The 14,586-nt window shown below is 40.4% G+C and overlaps 1 protein-coding gene and 2 non-coding genes across 3 annotated transcripts in view; all 3 read right to left on the reverse strand.

The window, feature by feature from the left end:
* Positions 1–256: 256 nt before the first annotated feature.
* Positions 257–14,586, reverse strand: part of plppr4a (phospholipid phosphatase related 4a) — a 59,562-nt gene continuing 45,232 nt past the window's right edge. Inside the window, exons 7-11 of the mRNA XM_062403634.1 lie at positions 14,431–14,566; positions 13,450–13,678; positions 6,473–7,088; positions 5,310–5,442; positions 257–2,690 (exon numbers count right to left, since the gene is read on the reverse strand). Of these exons, the coding sequence (XP_062259618.1) occupies positions 1,771–2,690; positions 5,310–5,442; positions 6,473–7,088; positions 13,450–13,678; positions 14,431–14,566 (2,034 nt within the window). The 3' untranslated portion in view covers positions 257–1,770. The remainder of the gene's footprint in view (positions 2,691–5,309; positions 5,443–6,472; positions 7,089–13,449; positions 13,679–14,430; positions 14,567–14,586) is intronic.
* LOC133969067 (small nucleolar RNA U3) lies at positions 9,825–10,032 on the reverse strand. Its single transcript, XR_009924173.1, has one exon. It is a non-coding gene; the product is annotated as a small nucleolar RNA U3 (small nucleolar RNA).
* Positions 10,808–11,015, reverse strand: LOC133969056 (small nucleolar RNA U3). The gene has a single exon (XR_009924162.1). It is a non-coding gene; the product is annotated as a small nucleolar RNA U3 (small nucleolar RNA).

Consider the following 14,586-nt stretch of genomic DNA (forward strand, 5'->3'; position numbering starts at 1 on the left):
ATTACTGCATTTTTTGTGTCTGCTTTATTTTGTAATGGTAATGATTATGCTATATTGTATTGTGTGTATTAAAAGTTGTTGCAACGTTTTACTCTACTGTGTAAGAAATGTTTTGTACTGCAAAGAATAAATATATAATACAATCATTTTATAATAAAGTGACTGTATAATAATAACTATATAATTATAATACTTTATTGTTTATTGTGAGTTTTTTTTTGGGGGGGTTGCAATATATCAGGTACATAGCATATCATACTTAATTGTAAAATTACATGTAATTATTGTTATATTTTGCCTTTTTTGGGGCTAAATTGCAACTAAGTTGTTTACATGTTATTTCATGATCAATCACAAAGTTCAACAATTCTAATCAAATGATATGACCTCTATCATCCAGAATCACAGCTCTGTCTCATAACTAAATATTCTCTAAGCGGAGGCCTTAATGCTGCACCATGTTTACACCCAGGATTCTGTGAGGAAAAAAGCCAGTGTTTGGACTTAAGTAAATGATTTTGTATTTATATAGCGCTTTTCTGGTCTTGATGACCACTCAAAACACCCTGCATTACAGTTTTACATTCACCCATTCACACACACATTCATAAAGTGCATCTATTAGCGGCATTTTTTTGTTCTATGAGGGGCAATTCGGGGTTCAGCATCTTGCCCAAGGACACTTCGGCATGCAGACAGGGAATACTGGGGATCAAACTGCCGACCTTCAGGTTGGAGGACGACCGCTCTACCCCTCAGCCACAGCCGCCCAAGTGTGGTCGGAGTTTGTTCAAATGGCTCACATGGCAGTGTACATTACAGCTACTACACAGAAAGGATAATCCAAGTACTGTACACACATTAACACAGCATGTCAAAATAGAGCGTTTGTTAGACTATATTTAAGCAAAATGTAGTGTAGGTCCCATGATATTGGTTTAACCCAACACAATCACAACACCACCATTACCATTATTGTTATTGCCCAGAAGAGGCTCCTTCTAGCCCAGACACAAAAAAGACTGTGGGTTTATAGTCCACTGTGGCTGCCAATTCATATATGTACAAACACAGCTCAGTTATTGGCTTTGAATGCAATTTCCATCTAATGGCATGTTTTTAAGTTTATATAACAATATGTTAGATGTGTTTGACAACAGGATGAAAGCCGATAATATTGGTATAAATGTTAGTAATAGAAATGTAGTCCCTTTTGCAGCTGACATAGCAGTCAGGGGAGAAGGAGGCAGAGTCATTGAGCTGAATCCAACCTCACTGGCAGATAGCCAGAAGCTGGAATCTGTATTTTTGAGTGGGTCATAAGGTCAACAGTTTATTTAGTCCATCATCCAGGAAGCAAGCGCGCTTAATCAATACATTTAGAAAATCTGTCTGCCTTATCCAGCAGTGCAACCCCCCACAAATATATGTAGATAAATAAAAGACTGAATCAAACTCACCCCTGACTGAAGTCCTTTCTGATGAAAAATTGGGGCAGGGCCCATAGTGGAAGTCTGCATAAGCCTACACTACATATCCTAACAAGGCATATCATTTACTCATTTACATATAATTTACAAAACCAGCTGGGAGGGTGGGTGGAAACCATTGGGGAGATGAAAGCTTGTGGGTTGGACTTTGTGATCATCCCTTTCAGACTGACCTTGGATGACCGACAAATTTAACTGAATTTCCTACACTATTTTTTTTTTTGTCATACTGGAGTAGGATTAATATTTTATCGGGGTGCTGAAGTTAACACTGAGCATCTCATTCTTTATAAGCCGAACCCAGTGTAGGAGGCGGAGTGTGGCTAAGGATGGGGCGGGGTAAGGTGGGGGGAGGGGTAGGGCTGGGGCGACCGTACATCCCCTGCAACTGCCTGTTGGCGTAGTTTGGGTGATTGGGGTACATGGGGTTTTCTTGAAAACTTCTGAGATTTTCGTGGAAACGGTGGCTGCTCTCATGGTCAAGGCGGTCACTGTCATCACAGAGGCGGTGGTTGTTGTGGAGGTCAGGAGTGGGCCCTCGATCTGGTACCTGGACAATGTTGGAGCCACTCGTCCTCCTCAGGGTGGATTCCCGGCTAGATGAGGCAACCGACTGGCAGTCTGAGCCACCGTCACTGCTGGCGGCTGTCCCTTCAACTGGGGTGACCCTGATGGTAGTGATGGCCTGAGGGTGGGGGTGGAAAGGAGGGGCAAAGGTGGCAGTGGGAGTGAATGGCAAATTGGCCCCGGTAGAATTTGGGTTGAAAATAGGGTGAGCATTGTTATAGTTCGGGTTATTGGGGTTGATGGTATTGAAATTGGGGTGCTGGAAATTGTTGGGGTTATTTGGATGTAAGGGATGTACAGTGTGTACAATAGGTGGGTGGTTTGTATATGCACCACCTCCACCAATTCCTCCCATGCTTCCATCTCCTCCCCCTTCACTCTCACTTTCAGTCCCTGTGACACTCCTCCATCCATCCACTGACCCTCCATCCCTCAGCGAATCACAGCTGTCTGTGTGCCTGTTGAGGTCATTGAGAGCAAAAGCTGATCCTCGGAGAGACGCTCGTTGATCCGGAGGTCTCCATCGCCAGGAGCCGCTGCCATCAGTGCTAGGAGGTTTTACCACGGGTCTGTTTGATCTGGACTCTGGGTGGGCTTCAACACGGACTATACTGCCACTTCTTTCCAAACCTCCTAAAAGAACAAGAAAGATGAATAACTCAATATGTTCTCCTTTTAACAATAACATGTTAAAATATATTTTCTTATGCTGGGAAGGAACAAACACTAATTGCAACTTCTGGCCTAGGTGTGAAGACAAAGTGAATATTCCTACGCTGGAGGCACAAGGTCGGATTGATATACAGTTGCAATCAGAAATATTTAACCCCCTCACCTCAAAAGACATTATAGTGATGTGGAAGAACGATAATGACAATAAATGACAAAAAACCTCATGATACAACAAAATATATTTATTGATAGATATTTGTATCAACAGAAGTTGACTTAACTTTGAAGTTCAAATGAAAAATCTCTTTTAACACATGCGCATGTGCAGTATTATTCAACTCCCAGCTTCACTACTTTGTGGTGCATCCTTTCGCTTTTATCACTTCTAACAAACGTTTTTGGTAAGTGCGGACAAGCTTCTTACATCTCTCGATCAGAATCTTTGCCAATTCTTCACTTGCAAAAGCCTCTACCTAAGTGATGTTTGATGGCTTTCGTGCTGCAACTGCCATGCTGCAGATTTAAATCTGGTGACATTGAATGCCACTCTAGGACGTTCCAGGATATTTTTCTCAACCAAGGTTTGCTTGACTTGGAGGTGGGCTTGGGATCATTGTCTTGCTTGAAAGTCCAGTGATCACCCAGGTTTAATTTGTCAACAGAACGCATCACATTCCTCTTTAAAATGGCTCGATATTTCTGGGAATCCATGATGCCAGGTACACGATCAAGATTGCTAGTTCCTGCCGCAGAAAAACAGCCCCACATCATCACTGACCCACTTCCAGGCTTGACTGTGGGGATGGTATTCTTCTGATCATAAGCCTGGCCTTTCACATGCCAGACATACCGCTGTTCCATATGTCCAAACAGTTCCAGTTTGGTTTCATCAGTCCATAGAACTGTCACCATAACTCAAGAAGAGCTGAGTTTGTCTTATAGTTGCCACTGAAGCACTTGTACCAGCCTTCATCAGGTCATCCTGTAGGTGTCTTGCAGTCACACAGGGGTTTCTCTGAGTCGTTCTGACTAAGTTGCTGAGGGCCCTTGATGAAATGTTGGGCTTTCTTCAACAGCCAGGCAGGTCTGAGCTGCTCCATAAGTTTTAAACTTCCTTATAATGCTCCCAATGGTGTCTCTTGGAATATACATTTTTGGGAAATCTTCTTATATCCAAGGCCCTTCAGGTGTGATGAAATAATCTCCTCTCTCAGCCTTATGGAAGCTCCTTTGTCTCTCCCATGATTGAAATTCACCTTGAATACCTTCATAGGTGGGGTTTATATATGCGTCACAGCTAAAGCAAATGAAGGATCATTATAGAGTTCTTAAAGGCTTAATTATGTTTCAACTCCACTTTAGGCCATACAAACTGTCAGACAGCTTTAAAAACAACAATATTATATAGGGGTTGAATAATTGTGACATGGCATCTTAAAAAAATATACTGTTACACACAAATACTACATCATGCAATTTCTGTGTTGATTTTATGTATCACTCAACTCATAAAGAAGTCATCCGAAGCAGAATCTTGCTCTTTGAAAAAACTTTAATTGATAAATCCTTAAAATCTTTGGGGGGTTGAATATTTTTGATTGCAACTGTACATCAATTAATTGATTCTGGGAAGTGTATTTCTGCAAATGCTGAACAAATTCCATTCAAGGATAAACCTGTCAAGTTATGAAACAAATAAAATCATCAGTCCATCAGTCTGTCTCCCAGTACTTCATGATTTCGTTGCCTTACCTTATAATTTTGTTGCTTATTTAAAAAGATAATAAGTAAATAAGTAAACAATTTCCCAAGACAGTTGGCCATCATTTTATACAAAAATATTGTCTTTTGCACACTCAGTCTACATATTCTTACACTCATAGTATATTATATTATCTATTGTATCGCCAAATACTTATATTTATACCCGTACTATATATCATATATTGTATCATACTCTTTATATATTCTTTGTATATATAAGTCTATATACACATATTTATACATGTGTACATTTTGTTATTATTATTATATTTTACTATTATTATTATTATATATACTGTTGCTGCTATTATTACTATATACTGCTATTATATTGGTATAATTACTTTCATATATAAATATATATTATATACTATATATACTGTACAATTTTTTATATACTGTCTAACAATAACATTACCATCATTTCATCAGTACTATTACCATCATCTGCCACATCACCTTATCTACCCATTTATCTTGTGTTTCTGTTTTTATTCTTTCTACCGCAATATTCTATATTTTATATTTTATATTTTATTCTATTGTATTGTATTTTATTGTATCAAATGTACCGGCTGCTATGACGACTTAATTTCCCTTCAGGGATGAATAAAGTAATCTATCTATCTATCTATCTATCTATCTATCAGTGGAGTTTTGAAACAAACTGACTCAACAAAAACAACACAACACACAATACAGTCTTGTAGCCTTCATCGAAAATGAAGCCTCAATGTGACTGATGACACAATGATTTATTAATGTTCAGATGCATAGCAGATACACCGTATATATAACACTATTAGCAATACAGACCTCCTCCCACTGCTCCGGTGGTAGAGGCGGGTGGTGAAGGGTCCTGGTCCATCAGCGCTCGGTACCTGATGGATCCACCATCTTCTGAACGGGGAGAGTGAAGCAGACCTTGCTGTTTGGATAAAGCTATCACCTGGAAGAGAAAAGGATGGGTAAAATGGTCTTCTTCTAGGCAGAGAGGTAAAACTATAGCTAGACAGATACAATAGATTAAATACTTTATCAATCCGGAGGAATATTTAAGAAGCCTTTTTAACAAAAAGACTATGAGTGCCAGTTGTCCACAAATCTTATAAGCTGTACTGAATGTGGAAATTCGAAATGGCTATAATATAAAATATAATAGACCTATGTGTATGTATAATCAACATTTTTTACATTTGTCGCACATTTAAATGATTCAATAACAAAATAACCAACAGGTTAATTGATAATCATCTACTAATTCCACTAACGTGTGTCTTTCTGTGTGTATGTGGATGGCACATGCATTCTGAATAGCCCAAGGAAGTGCAGTGTCAAATTTGGTGCGGTTTGGACGCGTTACACTTTAACACATTAACTGTAATAAACTGCAGCATTGAGTGGAGGTAGCGTGCCTTCAGTCTGGGGAGTAAGTTGAACATGTCTTCTTCTACGTCCTCAAAAACACCGGTGGTCGGCAACTGGCAGCCTGCGGCCGTTAATATCTGTCCCCCCCAGATCATTTTGAAAATTAGATTATTTCAGATATATTCAGTTTCATTTTATATAAAACAATGACTTGAAATCGGAGCAAAAAGAATCACGATTGATCATCGAAGCACATGGCAGATAATCCAGGTAGGATGAATGTAGAGTTTTCTGACTTAAATCTGTTTATAAGAAAATAAGTTGCAGTAAATTGACAAGGAATAATTCTGAAGTAGCTACGGAGCATCAAAACAGAACAAGCAAAACATTCCAAATGGGTTTAGACTGGGCACTGCACAAGTAATCATAAATGAAAAATGACTTGTAATCTAGCCTGCTTATAATTATTTGTTTGAGAGGAATGCATGTTTTTAAACACAATTACTTGCCAAGTGACTGTAAATTGACTTACTGTTGATACATGACAGACACGACCTGACAGACAGATATAAAGAGAATGTATAAGCAGGTGAAGAAAGACAATTATTTACCTGCATTAGACGAGGCTGTCCTCCAGCACTTAGTGGTCTGCAGGGGAGAGTGGTCTTCTCAGCCACTCTCAGCCACTTTTCCCTGACTGACCCCCCACCATCCATCATGCTGTCCTCTGATTCACTCTCCTGATCCCTGCTGTTGGGATTCTCCTCCTCAGGAATATGAACCAGCTGGGAGGATCCAGGTCGGGATTGGATTGACACTCTGGCCCCACCTGCCAATCCAGTGCTGCCATTATGAGCCATGTGATTATGATTGGTCATAGGAACAGAGCTAGCAGCTAGCTTCATGTATTGAGCGGGAATGTGGGCCCCAGCACGCAGCTCCGTTTCCTGGCCCATATTGGAGGGCAAGTGGGTTCCAGCACGGAGCTCTGCCTCCAGGCCCATGGCAGATGGTTCAGAGGAGCAGCGCAGCTCCATGTTCCTCTGAGGAGATGAAGAGGAGGCTGGTCTTATTCCATCCATTACCTGTAGGGACAGCTTCCTGTTATCATTCTTATTCTTCCACTGGCTGAGGAGCTGCTTGGATCGAGTTGAGTCCATTGAGGCATGAATGGAGGCGTGACGCCGAGGAATGCGACCCTCCTCGAGTGAGGAGCCTCCATGGGACCTTGAGCAAGAGGTAAAGAAAATTCAGGATGAGGATCACAAGAAGTTGATTGTGCTTCTGGATTTCTAATGCAGATCAGTGAGTCAGGCAACTGGCATGCTAACCACGATGACATGACAAGCTAAGATAAATAGTGAACTAAATATTGAATATTGAATATTTAGTGCCTATTATTTCTTTAACAAGTTATTGGAATCAAGTCTAGCTGTATACCTGTGTTTGTGGTAGCCTGTTACTGTGTGTGCAGACCTAGTAGCTAACATATAACATTAGTTATTTTCTTGTTATTTTCTGGCAAATCTATGTTGTCTGACTTAAAGCCAATTCTAAGGAACATTCGCAACTATAAAGAGCTAAAGCTTGGCATAACACCAACCAGCAGCAGTGCAGTGCACCATATCACAACATTTTTCAAATTTGAAAAACAACACAAAAGATGTTCCACTGATTAGTTTCTGTCTGAGCCGTAGAATCACCTTGAGCTAAATTCGTTTAAATAAAATTACCGTGTGGGCAGATTTGTTAATTCACATATTCATATTCATTTTCAAATCAATTAAAAACAATGACAAAGAGAGAAACCAAACATACACAGAGGCTGTTTCACTACATATGCTGTTTCCACTCTCATGAACCTGGCATTTCCTAAACAACCCTGTGTTTCAGACTTTCAGTTAATTAGTCTGTGCGCCAGCTGTGTGTGTGTGTGTATGTGTGATTCTACATAATAACACATGAACATATTTTCACATAACTTTGTGGGAATAATACTTGTGTCGTGTATTCATTAGAACTAAAACATGTTGGTATGTGTGCTTAAAAGATAATGACAGGCTTAGATTGATTATGTCTGCCTTTTGGACTCTCAGACATTCTCAGAGAGTCCTCAAAAATCTTATTTACTCCCTAACTTTTGGCTATGACCTATGACGTAGGGAATTGTTTTTGACCAGCTGATGAATGGATTCAGATGGAATGTCTTTTGATTAACTTATCTTAGTCCGCAGACACAAAAATGTGCCCTTATAGTCAGAAATCCCATGTGGGATGTGTTTAACCTGAAGTCATGGGTGGAACCAAACTCCCTATATATGTGTGCTTTCGACCACTGCAAATCAGATTTCACTATTGGCTGTGTGTCTCCGGGTATCTAGATGCCCGTCCCGACCTGTAATTTCTTGTAATAAACTTTGTTAAACTGAAACTACTGGGTCCTCGGAACCCTTTCTTCATCATCAACAACTTCTACAACATCATTGACCTCTCGGCTGCATCAAATATACCACAATGATTTTGGTCATTACGGGGCACGCACACAGTATGTCGATGTTCAGCTGAGGTGTCCTCAGAAAAAAAAGCAACATTGGGATCTTTTATGTTGAGTAAAACATTTCATAACATTAAGAAACTGTGGTGGAACAAATAAGACTATTTAGGGCCGCCATATTCTAGGTAATTGGTGGGAAACACTGCAGGGATGTCATGAAGATGTCACAAAGAAGTCGGTCAGATAATATTTGTAAAACCCATATTGACAAGTCAGTTGGTCTCAAAGGGCTTAACAATGCCTCAGCAAGAGTGAGGAAAAACTATCAAAAAACTGTTAGAGGGGGAAAAAACTGTACAAATTTCAGCCAGACAGAAGTTCAATAGATGTCTAACATATATGGAGAGGTGTATTAATGTTTAAAGCAGATATATGTTGTTATGTCATGAGAGGTCACTAGTGCAGGCTTGGGATGGTTAGTCCATATAACTGAAAAAACAGGGGGGAAATCGAAGGTTCAAAGGAAGGTGAAGTTTTATTCTTCCGTAAACAGGCAACTATAAAACTCGACTCAACAAAAATTCAACTATAAATGTTAAACATCCCAGTGGAGAAAGTGGATCTTAGAACTCAATTTAGAATGTCCATTTGCCCTTATTCCTCTTAATAGTTCTTTGTCTGTTTTTGTATTTTCCTGAATGTATTTATCAGTTCATTGCTTCCATTACACCCATGTTTCATTTAATGCTCAATGACTTGAAATCTTCATGTAATTAAGACAAGTTGTCGAGTGATGACAAAGCATGAACTTAACTGTATTTCATCGGTTTTGTTCTTCACAACTTGCAGCAGGAGGCACCTGGTTGCTGTTCAGAACTTCAGAGATCTGATGAGAGGCCAAGAACACCAGCTCATCCAGCAGAGATTCACTGTGCTGAAGAAGAAACTGGGCCACGGCAGCGTCAAAACAAAACCCAAGTGTAGTTTGGCGACATGCAGATCACCGTCAACACAGACTGCCTATCCAATCTGCCCTACTCCTGCCTCAGCTTCCTGCTGCCTGACAGCTACTTCTAAACAGACAATAAACCGGTGGAGGAAGACGAAGAAGCTCAAGTAGTGGATTTATTAAAGGATAGGTGGACAATCGCAGTTCTTCTCAGGTGGTTTAACTGTGTCTGATACAAATTAGAGTTTCCACTCTCAAACAGAGCCATAGAAAAGGATATTTCAGTTTTTTGTTGCTTAATTTACATGTTTGAGTTTTTTCAAGACAATCCGAGGTATTCACTTATTTTATTGGACTTCTCTTAAGTGCAACAAAATGCACAAGATATTATTTGCAGTAATTCAGATTTGTTCTAAATACCTATTCCTGGTAAAGTGAAGGCTACAAGTTTGATGATGGATTTCCCAGCTTTGTGTAGAATTAAAGTAACTGACTACTATATTATAACAAAGTATAGCTGTCCACTCAGAACATATTTCCTCCATCAGTGTCTCAACCAAAAACACTGGACAATCATCAACAGTGGAGAAAACCAAGAGTATTTTCTACCAGATTCCTGCTCTGAAGAAAACATCTTAACTCTTCATCATGGGCAGTGAGACCAAACTCTTTAGAAACACATTTCTCAAATCAACAACTAAAGAAATGATCCCTGAAAGTATAGTCTTCGTTTGTTCTGGCTGTTTCCCTGAGTCTTATATCTACAGACGTGAACCTTTACTCCTGGTGATCTTGATCAGAGAGTTACAACTCCTACAATCAGATGTTGTATTGATACTCAGGTGACTTTGCAGTAGGAAGAGAAAGTGGACTGTGTTAGTTTGAAGTATTTTAAGACTAATTTGGGCTGTAGGGACTTTTGAAACCTCTTATCCCAAAGTTTCCTTCTACAATGTCACAACAATCAACTTGGCTCAGTTCAATATTCCCCCACTGAGTTCTCAGTTTTTAACATGCTGACAGGTATTAAAGCAGCACAAGCCTGTCTTTTCAGGCTGCTCTCTTCTCGTTGATCATTTTCTTGTCTTGTCAGAGTAGGACTTGGCTTGTTCTTGGCTTGACTCCTGCTGTCCTGATGTCAATAGGGAGCTTGTTCCACCATTTAGGAGCCAGGACAGCAAACAGTTGTGAATTTGTTGAGCGGCTAGCTCGCAGTGAGGGAGCAACAAGACGATTGGCAGAGCCAGAGCAGAGTGGACCGGCTGAGGTGTAAGGTTCAACCATGACCTGGATGTAGACTGGACGTGATACATTCACAGCACGGTACAACAGTACTAGTGTCTTGAAGTGGATGCAGGCAGCCACTGGTAACCAGTGACAGTAGCAGAGTATCATTACAAGTGATACACCTCAAACCTTCATCTTTTTGCCATTACATTGAGTTCTGGACGATAGCTGTAACTTAACATGAATGAACCTTATATTTTAAACATCTGTAAGAGAACCACTCAGAACATGTTTCCTCCTTCAGTGTCTCAACCAGAAACACTGAACAATCATCAACAGTGAAGAAAACAAAGATTCTCCCCTACCAGATTCCTGCTCAGAAGGAAACATCTTAACTCTTCATCATGGGCAGCGAAACTAAACTCTTTACGAACACATTTCTCAAGTCAACTACTACAGAAATGATCCCTGAAAGTATAGTCTTGGTTTGTTGTTGCCGTTTCTCAGAGTCTTATATCGACAGACGTGAACCTTTACTCCTGGTGAGCTGCTGGGATTCAAAAAGACAAACCTCATCCAATCACAGCTTCATCTCAAACCTCATTATCTGTATTTATCTCGACAGACTCTAAATAATTCTAAATACATGTTTCATAAGTAGATCTAAAACAATTGTTTATTTTGTTAACATATGTAGTTGAGTTCAGAGTTGGTTCAACAGAAAATGTCTCAGTGCATTTCAGTGAAAATTTCTAACAATTGTTGATATTGTAGGAGTCGGCTGGAACCTGCTTACCTGGACATAACTAAACCTACGAAGGTAGCTAAACCTTTACGGCGAGGGCGCCAAAAACATCTCGGCGTGCATTTTATTTCATAAACTTTTTTACGCCACAGAGAACTTCCGGGCGTCGACAAAACATCTGCTTTTAACCACCCCCAGTGCCCTTATAACATTGTTAACCACACAGCTCCTTACAGGGTGTGTAAGCGTGCAAACCACACAGTGCAATCTATTATTGTAAAAAAATTTAACAGTCTTTGGTGAATTCTGTCTTATCACATGTCCACTGCAATATGATTACTTATGTACCATATGTACAGACTATTATGAAAAACCAGTGATTTTCAACCAGTTAGCCGCGGCACGTTAGTGTGCCGTTAGAGATCGTCAGGTGTGCTGTGGGAAATTATCTAATATCTAGTGTTGCACCGAAGTATCGGCCGAACATCGGTAGCGGACGATATTCGCCTTGTTTACCGACATTTGCACATCGGTAATAAACTTGACTTTCACTGATATCATTGGTATTTGTGGTTAAACCGCTGGGCACATGCCACGGCTGGGGGAGCAGTCGCCCCGTCGCCCTCCTCTCCACGCCGCCGGAGACTTGGCGTGTGGCTAGCCCCGACGATTTTTTGGTGGGGGGAGGTCCTCTTCCGCGGTGCCTCACGGCGTCAGTGGTGCGGGGGGCTTTCTTCCTCTTGGACTGCGGGCGGTGTTCGTCGCCGGTGCGGAAGGCGGGCCGTTGGAGGGGACCGGGTAAGGCGGTCTGCGCCGGTGACTCTGGACGCTACGGCGCCTGCTGGGGGAACCCTCCGTTCGCGCGGGGGACCCCCTCCGGCGGTGAGCCTCGGCTGGCTCATTAAAAGATACGAGTAATAAAGGGCTGAAATAATTTAAAATAGTGCTTTTTAATACATTTAGAAACTATATTACTAACTTTATGTATTATATGTACTGTGTTAGGCCATAGAGTGTCATTTTGTCTCATTTTGGTTGGTGGTGTGCCCCAGGATTTTGTAAATGTAAAAAATGTGTCGCGGCTCAAAAAAGGTTAAAAATCACTGATGTAAACAATTACTTACTCTAATGGTCTAATCACGTCGATTAATGAGCTGTTTATTAAGTATCACCTCTATGATTTGACCAAAGAGGATAGACACCCATGACGAGAAAAGCTGTCAGGAAGCAAAAAGGAACCTTTGGTGCACAATCTGTATGCTCTGCTGTAGCAAGAAATGGCTGACTAAGCCACTGTGTTGGATATTGCTGCTGAATGAAGACACTCCTGTTCGTCATCCATTTTCTGTTCTCATCTGCACATACCCCTAAGTAATCAACATAAAAGTTTGTTTTCTGTTCTACAGCTAGTTATTAACTCCACCAAAATTGTAATGTTTTCATTGCTGTTAATTTCTATGAGTCTGGGCCAAGGAAAAAAACATGAACTTTCGATGTAGATTTGTTAAGGGTGCTGATCCATTATTTAACTTTGCAAAATAGGCAGTTTTTTGATACACTTGTTAATTTCTCAAGATATAAGGAAGAGATCATAATGAAAAGAATCGGTCATACTAATATCAATAGGTGTTTGCCTTTCGAATATGAAGAATACAACAGAAGATGGTCCAGGTCCGACACATTCACAACAACAGGAACATTTCCAGAACAATAGTGTGAACATTATTTCACCTGGGTAGAGCATGCAGGAGGCAGGACATGATGAATAAACTCAGACCGAGTCTCTTGCAAATAGTTGTCTGTCATAATTGCCAAAAGCTCTAAAATGTTGTTGTCTTTCCTGGATGACAACTTTGTCTTGCATGTTTTACATGCCTACTTTTTAACTGTAACCTTTCCGGAAATGTTCCTGCTGTAAGGCGTCACTCTGAAAAAACCTGACATTTTACTAGGGGGCTGCCAGGAAGATATCCAGAGCAACTGACTCAGGCTCTCTTTGCAACTATTTGCCCATTTGTGTGTGTATAACGATGTATGGAAACAAGAAATATCAACTTATTATTTTCTTGTTACTTGAATAACATTTTTTCTTTTTGATTTGCATGTGACAGTTATACATGACGTATTATGGATAACGAAATAAAGAAGTTACAAAGAAGTTAAAAAGAGTTACCTTGGTAGTGTGCTGCTGCTGAAAGTCATCATGTTGTCACGGTTTCCTAGAGGGCTGGATGGATTTATCACCTCCACCTCAGCACTTGCTCTCTTCATATTGTTCAGAGATGGCTCTCGATAGGAGGAACTACGTGTCAGGATGGGCCCTGTTTGGTCAGGCAACAACATGTGGGAAGAGGTCCTTGTGATAACTGGCTCTGGTTGGCTGGGAGCCAGGTTGTGGTGGCCTATCAGAGGACAAAAAAGAGAGGTCGTGTTAAAAATCAACATGTTACCAATAAGCAAAGTTGATAATGAGGAGATTAAGCAATCAACTTAAGAAACAGCCAAAACAAAAAAACTTCATTGATATAACATAGTGTTTGCTGAAAGGTGCACATTGGGAAACATCCTTAAGTAAAGGGAAACATATAGTGGCTATTGGTTGGCTGCATGTTGGGATATTACATTTTTCAATTTGTGACATAGACCCAGTTGTACTTGACTGATTGTAGGTTAAGTCAGGAAGGACGATTATAATATTTTATTATTCAGTACTCTAAAAAGCTTTGCACAAGCATAAATTCACAATAATTAAAATCAGCAAAGGCCTAACATTTTGTATCTTAATGTCCACGCATAGATTTTTTCTATATTAATGATGCATTTTTATGCTTTTACTGCATTTTGCCTTCTACAAAATTGGGAGAGTGTGACTGTACTCACTAGCAAGACCAAAATTAAACTTCTGGACTTAACAAAACAGAAACACAAAACCTGCTGGTCATATCACAATAAATTAAAAAAATCCAAACTTTTTGGAGGAAATCTTGTTAGGACAGATGGCGTTCATCCCACTTGGGATGGAGCAGTGCTAATATCTAGGAATATTACTCAGTTTATAAACCACAAATGACAACCCCGATTTGGGACCAGGAAGCAGAGCTGCAGTAATACAGTAGTTGACATGTCAGTGTGATGAACTCTTGACCTCTTTTACCTTGGTGGCTGTTGCTAACAGCTGTTTGGCTGACATTGGGCAGGGAGGAGATGGGGGGCTCTCTCAGGATTGGGGGAGACGGATGACTTCGAGACCGATCTTCACTAGGCTGGAAATTCCCCACTGCGTACACTCCCTGCATACAAACACACACAC

This window comes from Platichthys flesus, chromosome 14 (assembly GCF_949316205.1).
Source record: "Platichthys flesus chromosome 14, fPlaFle2.1, whole genome shotgun sequence".
NCBI classification, from domain to species: Eukaryota; Metazoa; Chordata; class Actinopteri; order Pleuronectiformes; family Pleuronectidae; genus Platichthys; species Platichthys flesus.